This window comes from Lepidochelys kempii, chromosome 2, assembly GCF_965140285.1.
Source record: "Lepidochelys kempii isolate rLepKem1 chromosome 2, rLepKem1.hap1, whole genome shotgun sequence".
In the NCBI taxonomy this organism is placed as follows: Eukaryota; Metazoa; Chordata; order Testudines; family Cheloniidae; genus Lepidochelys; species Lepidochelys kempii.
Window position 1 is genome coordinate 91,635,496 of NC_136381.1, and position 10,311 is coordinate 91,645,806.

General features: G+C 44.1%; 1 protein-coding gene across 5 annotated transcripts in view; it reads left to right on the forward strand.

Moving 5' to 3' along the window:
- Nucleotides 1-10,311, forward strand: part of PSMG2 (proteasome assembly chaperone 2) — a 30,321-nt gene that overhangs the window by 11,236 nt on the left and 8,774 nt on the right. For 2 of the 5 annotated variants that reach the window (XM_073331661.1, XM_073331666.2), the window contains exons 4-7: nucleotides 754-872; nucleotides 3,864-4,037; nucleotides 9,127-9,247; nucleotides 9,996-10,308. In XM_073331661.1, coding sequence (XP_073187762.1) covers nucleotides 754-872; nucleotides 3,864-4,037; nucleotides 9,127-9,247; nucleotides 9,996-10,091 — 510 coding nt within the window. In that variant the 3' untranslated portion in view covers nucleotides 10,092-10,308. Of the gene's footprint in view, nucleotides 1-753; nucleotides 873-3,863; nucleotides 4,038-9,126; nucleotides 9,248-9,995; nucleotides 10,309-10,311 lie in introns of those variants that run through there. The other 3 variants (XM_073331664.2, XM_073331665.2, XM_073331662.2) reach the window with 2 other exon arrangements.

Consider the following 10,311-nt stretch of genomic DNA (forward strand, 5'->3'; position numbering starts at 1 on the left):
TGGATATGAGTCAACAGTGTGCCCTTGTTGCCAAGAAGGCCAATGGCATTTTGGGATGTATAAGTAGGGACATTGCCAGCAAATTGAGGGACGTGATCGTTCCCCCTCTACTCGACATTGGTGAGGCCTCATTTGGAGTACTATGTCCAGCTTTGGGCCCCACACTATAAAAAGGATGTGGAAAAATAGGAAAAGGTCCAGTGGAGGGCAACAAAAATGATTAGGGGACTGGAACACATGACTTATGAGGAGAGTCTGAGGGAACTGGGATTGTTTAGTCTGCAGAAGAGAAGAATGAGGGGGGATTTGATAGCTGCTTTCAACTACCTGAAAGGGGGTTCCAAAGAGGATGGATAAAGACTGTTCTCAGTGCTAGCAGATGACAGAACAAGGAGTAATGGTCTCAAGTTGCAGTGGGGGAGGTTTAGGTTGGATATTAGGAAAAACTTTTTCTCTGGGAGGGTGGTGAAACACTGGAATGCGTTACCTAGGGAGGTGGTGGAATCTCCTTCCTTAGATATTTTTAAGGACAGGCTTGACAAAGCCCTGGCTGGGATGATTTAGTTGGGGATTGGTCCCGCTTTGAGCGGGGGGTTGGACTGGATGGCCTCCTGAGGTCCCCTCCAACCCTGATATTCTATGAGGAAAATCTAGTTTTAATTAAATGAACAAACCATAAAAATTGTAGCTTTTTGTTATTTATTAAATACCTAATCTATCATTCTGCTTCTTCTCCTCCATCTTGGTATAAAGAACAAGTATAGGTCATTTTGTCAAACACTCCTTTCTTGGGTGAAAAGCAGTAGATGTGCCAAAGTCATTCTTCTGTCAAGCAGCCATGCATATCAGCGTGATGATCAGCAGCTTCATGGGTATGTTCGTATGAGTGCTTTAAGGAATTTAATATTCCTGTTCTTTTCCATAAAGTTAACTGACATGTTTCCATTTAGCATAGGTCCTGTTACTTTAAGTATTTTGCTTAGTTCTGTGTGTATGTGTTGTGCAAACTTAATATTAGGGCTGTCAAGCAATTAAAAAAATTGTGTAATTAATCACAGTTGCAATCAAACTGTTAAACAATATTCGAATACCATTCAAATATTTTTGGGGTTTTTTATATTTTCAAATATAGGGTCAGGACTGGGGGTTCTGGGTTTCAGCCCTGCTCGAGGCTTTAGCCCTTCTTGCAGTGTGGAACTTAGAGCTCGAGGCTTCAAGCCCCTCCTTGGGGCTTCAGCCTGATGCAGGACTCAGGGCTTCAGTCCCCTTCAGGGTTCTAGCCACTCTTGGGGCATGGGGCTGGGACTGCAGCCCGGGAAGCTGCGGATGAGGCTTTGGCCCCCTGCTGCTGATGCCTCCTGCCCCATCCACAGGTATGTAATCAACACATTAAAAAAATTAACAGGATAACTTAGCTTTGTTAATTGCAGGCATTAACTTCAGTTAATTGACAGCCCTACTTAATGTGTATGAAATAGAACTGTAAGGGGATGCTTTTAGTAAAAAATGCTTTTTAGTTTGCATCTCACTTTATCCTGGCTCTTTGGTTTTGCATTTCAGCTTGGATAATAGATGACTCAAAATTTTTAGTTATTGCTAACTTGTGATCAGTTTAAGCTTCTGCTCTTTTACATTAGCAGGACATTGCAATGTTAAGCTCACAGATAAGCCAGGGTGATGTTAATTCTTTTAAAAATAAGCATTTTTCAATGATTGGGGAGCGATCACAATCCATGATTAAAAAATGACATCACTATTTTTGTAGAAGACCTACTGTTGTTTCAGTTAAACAGGTCTTGAGGTCTATAAATGTTTATCAGTCTGATGGGGGTAGTCTGCACCTTAATGGTACTAGGTGCTTAGGGTTCAGCCCACCCCATTGTAGTGTGGCCCTTTAAAATTTTGAAAGGTTCTATATCTGTGTATTTAAGAAAAAACACGGAGGAGAGATAGAGAGGAAGTGTGTGAGGGAATGAGTGGTGTTTGGGAGGAAGTCCTGTCACTGTCTTTAAGAGCCTGGGGCTAGGAGATTTTGCTGTCGTCTCGCCTGATAAGCTGGGAGAAGGGGACCAGCATAACTGCTGCCTCCTCCCTAATAGCAGGGAGACAGCAGCAGGAAAAGACTGGCCTGTTGAACATTCCGAGTTGAAGAACTGATTGGGGAGAAGGAGCCAGTTGAAGGAGAAGCTGGTTGAGGCCCTACAGCTGGCTAAACTACAAGCCAGCTCCTAGGAGGACAGCTGAGGACTCCTGGCCTAAGGAGCGCAGTAATAACTACCTGAATTACCCAGCTCCAGGAGGAGAGCGTGGGGCTCATGCCATAAGGGGAAACTATGACTGTTCGATGTATAAATGCTGTTCCACAAGGAGAGCAAGGGCTTCTGTGTTTTGGGAGAGATGCAGGGATTGGCTCCAGGAGGCCAGCTCTAGGAAGGGGACTGAGCAGGACATGTCTTCTGAACCAGGGCAAGAGCTGATTGGGACTCTTAAATGGACCCACAGTGGGGTGAAAGTGGCACAGCTAACAGTGAGTTATACTTTGTGGAAAGACTTAATAAATCAAACCCCACAAAGGGGATACGTGTTTTGAAGCAGGTTAATCAGGGAAGACTGATGGAAAGAAACTGGGGAAGGTGAGTGCTGAGTGCAATTACCCAGCAGGTGAGAGATGATGCAGGCTTTGGTAGAGCGGTGCTCTAGTGCTGTGAACATGTAAGCTCTGACTCGCCTCCAAAGTTGAGGCTTGGGAATCACCTGATTGGAATTGACATGAACAATCACTCGAAGAAAAAACGGTTACTAACCTTCTCATAGCTGCTGTTCTTTGAGATGTGTTGCTCATGTCCATTTCAATACCCACTCTCCTACCCCTCTGTCAGAGTAGCCAGCAAGAAGGAACTGAGTGGGTGGCAGGTCGCCAGGACCCAATATTGACCGCCATGAAGCTGTGACCCCTAGGGGAAACGTTTTCTGGTTGCTGAGCACACGGCCCGCGCACACACCTGATTAGAATTGACGTCAGCACTAGAACAGGGGTGGGCAAACTTTTTGGCCAAAGGGCCACATCTGAGTGGGGAAATTGCATGCAAGGCCGGGACAGGGGTGCAGGAGGAGGTGCAGGAAGGGGCTTAGGGCAGGGGGTTGAGGTGAAGGAAGGGTGCAGCAGGGGGCTCAGGGCAGGGAGTTGATATGCAAGGTGCAGGAGGGGTTTGGGCTCTGGCCCAGGCCCAGCACCGCTTACCTATAATGGCTTCAGGTTGGCAGCGGCATGCACCAGGGCCTGCCCTGGCCCCATGCTGTACTGAGCCAGGAAGCGGCCAGCACCATGTCCCTGCAGCCCCTGGGGGAGTGGGCACAGGGCTCAGTGCACTGCCCTTGCCATGCCTCAAGGTCCCTCCCCCAAAGCTCCTATTGGCCATGGTTCCCTGTTCCTGGCCAACGGGAGCTGCGGGGGGTGGTGCCTAGAGGTGAGGGCAATGCATGGAGCCCTCTTCCTCCCTTTCCCCCCTGGGCCGCAGGAACGTGATACCAGCCGCTTCTGAGAGTGGTGTGGGGCCCAGGGGGTGGCAATCGCACAGGCCGGATCCAAAGCCCTGAGGGGCTGGACCCAGCCTGCGGGCCGTAGTTTGCCCACCCCTGCACTAGAAGATGATTTACTTCCAAAATGTACCATTGGATGTGGCAGATTGCTGATCCGTTTGTTTTGCAACCTCAGATTAGCTTGTGGGTTTGACTTGTGGAAGAAAGCAATTCCTGTGCTCTTTAATTTCCAGGTTGAGGCCCTAGAAGATTACAATTACCCTTTTACACAAGTAACCTATGTAACTATTTACAGTATTCTTGCATTTTATGATTTATTCCAGGACGCCACTACGATACTTACTCTCCCCTGCTATTCAGAAAACAGCTGGAGATCTAATGCAGAGGCTAAACTGGATAGAGATGGAAAAAGTGGCTGCTTACCCAGGAGTAAATGATGCAGAAATGGTACTACATATTCCTGGAGGTGGCATCACAACATTGTTATACAGTGAGAGGTGGGTGAGCTGGCTGATGTTAAAGGGAACCATAGTAAGATGTCAGAATTCCTGTTTTAATTACCTAGATACAATCCACTTTTACTTCTTTAGTCAGATCCCAGGAAAAATGACCATGCATTGTCTTTTTGTGGGATGCTGTGTATATTATTAGTAATGGTATTCTTTGGAAAAACCTGTAGGAGTAGAATAGGAGATTGTCATCCCCAGAACAAACCCGTGATTGAGAGAGGATTTACATGACTTATAAAAACCCTCGCAAAATAAAGCTGCAGCACAGTAGCTAACAATCTGACTTTCATATGTTTTTTTTGATGGGGTTGGAAGGGAAAAGGAGGGAGGCTGCAATCAAGATCGTAACGAACACCCTATTTGATGATTAAAGTATGTATGGTAGAAGATTTGTCTTAACGTATTTAAGAGCCAAATTAATGCAGAAATTATCTATTATGATGTCAAAATAAGATCCAGAAAACTTTGCTTGTTTGGTCCATAACAGACAGGTTGAGCTAAACAGCTTCTGTAAAGATACTTGCTTTCATGATGATTGAAATAGTTCCCAATTATATGCTCCATCTTTAGAGAATAAAATTCTAAAATTTGATTTTTTTGAGTTTTTTGGCTTCAGGACCAGCACACAGTGTTTAAAAAAAAAAAAAAAAATGAATGTGGGTAAAAGGTTATGTTAAAAGCAAGTCTGAGTTTCAAGAATTTGACCGGTTTCAGAGTAACAGCTGTGTTAGTCTGTCTTTGCAAAAAGAAAAGGAGTACTTGTGGCACCTTAGAGACTAACCAATTTATTTGAGCATGAGCTTTTGTGAGCTACAGCTCACTTCATCGGATGCATACCGTGGAAACTGCAGTAGACATTATATACACACAGAGACCATGAAACAATACCCCCTCCCACCCCACTGTCCTGCTGGTAATAGCTTATCTAAAGTGATCATCAAGTTGGGCCATTTCCAGCACAAATCCAGGTTTTCTCATTCTCCGCGCCCCCCCCCCACACACACACACACAAACTCACTGAGAGTTACCAAAAGCAACTACAGCATTTGCTCAAGAAACTTCCTGAAAAAGCACAAGATCAAATCCGCACAGACACACCCCTGGAACCCCGACCTGGGATATTCTATCTACTACCCAAGATCCATAAACCTGGAAATCCTGGGCACCCCATCATCTCAGGCATTGGCACCCTGACAGCAGGATTGTCTGGCTATGTAGACTCCCTCCTCGGGCCCTAAGCTACCAGCACTCCCAGCTACCTTTGAGACACCACTGACTTCCTGAGGAAACTTCAATCCATCGGCGATCTTCCTGATAACACCATCCTGGCCACTATGGATGTAGAAGCCCTCACACCAACATTCCACACAAAGATGGACAACAAGCCGTCAAGAACACTATCCCCGATAATGTCACGGCTAACCTGGTGGCTGAACTTTGTGACTTTGTCCTTACACATAACTGTTTTACATTTGGGGACAATGTATACCTTCAGATCAGCGGGACTGCTATGGGTACCCGCATGGCCCCACAGTATGCCAACATTTTTATGGCTGATTTAGAACAATGCTTCCTCAGCTCTCGTCCCCTAAAGCTTGCGCTATATTGATGACATCTTCATCATCTGGACCCATGGAAAAGAATTCTTGAGGAATTCCACCATGATTTCAACAATTTCCATCCCACCATCAACCTCAGCCTGGTCCAGTCCACACAAGAGATCCACTTCCTGGACACTACAGTGCTAATAAACAATGGTCACATAAACACCACCCTATACCGGAAACCTACCGACCGCTATTCCTACCTACATGCCTCCAGCTTTTACCCTGACCACACCACATGATCCATCGTCTACAGCCAAGCTCTGCGATACAACCGCATTTGCTCCAACCCCTCAGACAGAGACAAACACCTACAAGATCTCTATCAAGCATTCTTACAACTACAATATCCACCTGCGGAAGTGAAGAAACAGATTGATAGAGCCAGAAGAGTTCCCAGAAGTCACCTACTACAGGACAGGCCTAACAAAGAAAATAACAGAACGCCACTAGCCGTCACCTTCAGCCCCCAACTAAAACCCCTCCAACGCATTATTAAGGATCTACAACCTATCCTGAAGGATGACCCAACACTCTCACAAATCTTGGGAGACAGGCCAGTCCTTGCCTACAGACAGCCCCGCAACCTGAAGCAAATACTCACCAACAACCACATACCACACAACAGAACCACTAGCCCAGGAACCTATCCTTGCAACAAAGCCCGTTGCCAACTGTGCCCACATATCTATTCAGGGGACACCATCACAGGGCCTAATAACATCAGCCACACTATCAGAGGCTCGTTCACCTGCACATCCACCTATGTGATATATGCCATCATGTGCCAGCAATCCCCCTCTGCCATTTACATTGGTCAAACTGGACAGTCTCTACGTAAAAGAATAAATGGACACAAATCAGATGTCAAGAATTATAATTCATAAACCAGTCGGAGAACACTTCAATCTCTCTGGTCACGCAATCACCGACATGAAGGTCACTATCTTACAACAAAAAAAACTTCAAATCCAGACTCCAGCGAGAAACTGCTGAATTGGAATTCATTTGCAAATTGGATACTATTAATTTAGGCTTAAATAGAGACTGGGAGTGGCTAAGTCATTATACAAGGTAGCCTATTTCCCCTTGCTTTTTCCTACCCCCCCCCCGACGTTCTGGTTAAACTTGGATTTAAACTTGGAGAGTGGTCAGTTTGGATGAGCTATTGCCAGCAGGAGAGTGAGTTTGTGTGTGTATGGGGGTGGGGGGGTGAGAGAACCTGGATTTGTGCTGGAAATGGCCCACCTTGATTATCATGCACATTGTAGGGAGAGTGGTCACTTTGGATGAGCTATTACCAGCAGGAGAGTGAGTTTGTGTGTGTGGTTTTTGGAGGGGGGTGAGGGAGTGAGAGAACCTGGATTTGTGCTGGAAATGACCCACCTTGATTATCATACACATTGTGAAGAGAGTGGTCACTTTGGATGGGCAATTACCAGCAGGAGAGTGAGTTTGTGTGTGTGTGGGGGGGGGGGGGGGCGGAGGGTGAGAGAACCTGGATTTGTGCTTGAAATGGCCCAACTTGATGATCACTTTAGATAAGCTATTACCAGCAGGACAGTGGGGTGGGAGGGGGTATTGTTTCATGGTCTCTGTATGTATATAATGTCTACTGCAGTTTCCACGATATGCATCCGATGAAGTGAGCTGTAGCTCACGAAAGCTCATGCTCAAATAAATTGGTTAGTCTCTAAGGTGCCACAAGTACTCCTTTTCTTTTTGCAAAGAATTTGACCATAAAACTTACCATGCTGACTGAGTTAAACAACTTTTGCAATGAAGTGTGTTAAATTATTTTGTGCCAGGTACAAGAACGTATTACTTTCTTAGCATATGTTGCCTTTCACCCCATCTGAGCTTTAGCCTTGACTAGGGTTAAAAATCCTGGCCTTTATTTGCATTTATTATTTGGATCATGGAAGCACATAGAAGCCCCTATCAAGATTTAGACCCTATTGCACTATGTGCTGTATAAACACAATGTAAGAGACAATCCCTGCCTTGAAAAGCTCACAATCTAAATTTGATGTGACAAGGGATGAGATCAGGGAAACAGGTATAGAGAGATTAAGTGATTTGACCTAGTTTACACAGCAAGTCAGTGGGAGAGCCGGGCCTAGCATCCAGATGTCTTGACTCCCAGTCTACAGGTCTATGTACACCGTGCTGCCTCTCAGAAAGACAGTCAGACATTTTATGCACCAAATACTCAATATCACATGCTTCACAAAGCTTAGGCTGAAGATTCAATGTCTCTGCTTTTGTCAGGCTACTACTTTTAATGACTTTCCCAATCTTGAAACTTGAATGGGGTTTAAGCTATTTGTGTGTGGTTTTGTTTTTGTTTTGGGTGGGGGAGATGTCATTTTTAACATTTCCCACTTAAGTTCAGGATAAACCTTCATATTTTTCTGAACTTGCCATTTCAAATAGGAAACTTATTTGAGCAGTGTCTTCTATGCTATTTTTACTTCATGTTCTTCAAATACACATCATTCCATTGAGTGTCTCATTCTTCCTTTATGGTGTTTAAGTAAGATAGTTATTCTTCTATCCAATGACTAGAATGTCCGTGTCTGCTAGTTTCTGAAATGTTGAGTTACAATAAAACTTGGGTTAGAAAACAGTGTAATTCCAGGTTGGAAATATTTATTATTGTATTTGTAACGAATCACTCATTAGAAATGATTGCTGTTTGAATTACTAATACTTTAATAGAAGCTCCCACTATGGTGGGTGTTTGCTCCCCATGTTGAAACTACAGTGAAATTCCTAGGCTAAATATTAAGGGAGGCAGCTTCCAATCTGGATTATAATTATAATTCTGTGGGGGAAAAGTAGAAAAATTCTATTGGTTGGAGCTCTATTGTGGTTCCTTTATATCAAGCTACACCCATCCTAAGAATGTGTATGTGTAAGCTCAGTAATGTTATACTCCCATCAGGCCTTTCCTTGTTGTTTAACCAGATTCTAATCCTCTTCTTCGTTTTACTCTGTGCCGCTTGAGATTGCCTTTCTATGTCCTTCCTGTTACCTTCAGTAAATTATCCTCCACCTATGTTCATCTGGTTCCAGCAGCTATTCCCTGATTTAGCTTCCCATATCTAAGTCCTACCTTCTTTCATAGTGTGGGGACAGCATGCATATAACCAACCACTCCACTTTTCAGTGTTTGTAGTACATGAAGAGATTAAGGATCAGCATCTAAGAAATCTGTATGAATGCCCAGGTAGCAGTACTAAAACAGCAAACCAGCTGTGGAGTAGTACTCCCACAGCATAGGATCTGTGCCCTCCCTGCTAAGACCAGTTGGTTGACTATCAGAAGGCAAACAGACAACCTGGATGTTTTTTATTTTAGAAAACCAGTGGGCTGCTCCCTTTTATGTAAAAGACGAAAACCTGATGTTAAATAAGCTCCCCCCCACTGATTATTGTGCCAATTGAAAATCTGACCAATTTCTGTTCCAGTTGTTCAAATGGAATTGAAATGGCAGTTCTGTTGAAATTCTGCTCAGAGGGGGACAACATCCCTGATGCACTGGCTCTTGTTAACTATCTTAATGAGTGGCTCCAGCTAATCAAAAGTGAAGTAAGTACTCTTTCAGCTCAAGGTTTTGCTTTTAGCTCTTGCTGTTTTCATTTCAGCAGCTCGAAATTAGGCACCTTCACCTTTTAACTGAACTTTCATGAACTTGACAGCCTGTCAGCTGAGGTTACATGTCAGAGTAAGTGGTGTCCTTTTGTTCCAAGGTTACTGGAAAGGTAAGGAAGTGCTCCACCTGCAATCAGTGGAAGCAAACTCCTACCCAAGATGGAGGGCCCTACCATGTTCATGGTCCATTTTGGTCAATTTCATGGCCATAGAATTTAAAAAAATCAAATTTCATGAAGGCAGTGCAGAATTAAGGGTGGCAATATTGTAACACCCACCCCAATAAGCTTGCAACCCCCTGATTTCCACAAGTAGGGGGAAGGTGCTGATCTGCAGGGTCCACTGGGGGCTGTGAGGAGGAGGTGGGGGGCAGCCAAATGAGGTTATAGCAGAGTGTTGCATTACTTTAAACAAGCATGTTCTGTAATGGAGCAGGGATGCAAGATTGAAACAAGGTTAAGCAAGAGGATGTTAAGTGGGGAATTGCAAGAGGATGTTAAGTGGGGAATTACTGTAGCTCCAAGACCATCTACAGTGATTATAGGTACTTAGAGCTGTACCACACTGCTGTTTGTTACTAAATATCCCCCTCGCTGCAAATGGGAGGGGAAATGGGAAAAGCAGACTTGCCATCTGTGGTTAATGTAATTCCAAAATTTGAAAATGTATTTTGTTCTTAAATCAGCAGACCAGTGATGCCCCAGCTATTCCTTCACAATGGAAAATACCACATTCTTGGAGATTACTCTTTGGCAGTGGCCTTCCACCTGCACTCTTCTGATTAGTCTGGTATTCTGAAAAATCAATTGTATAAAATCTAAAGACTAACATTTAACTTTATGCACATTAATATCCTCTATTTATGCAAACATTTCCTTTTAATACAATGTATCAAAATTTAAAGTAGATCTCACTCTGACCAAAGAACTGTATGGTGTGCACAGAAGTTTCTTTGATATCTTCTGGTGACTCTTTTCTAATAAAAGACTTGTAAAATTTTT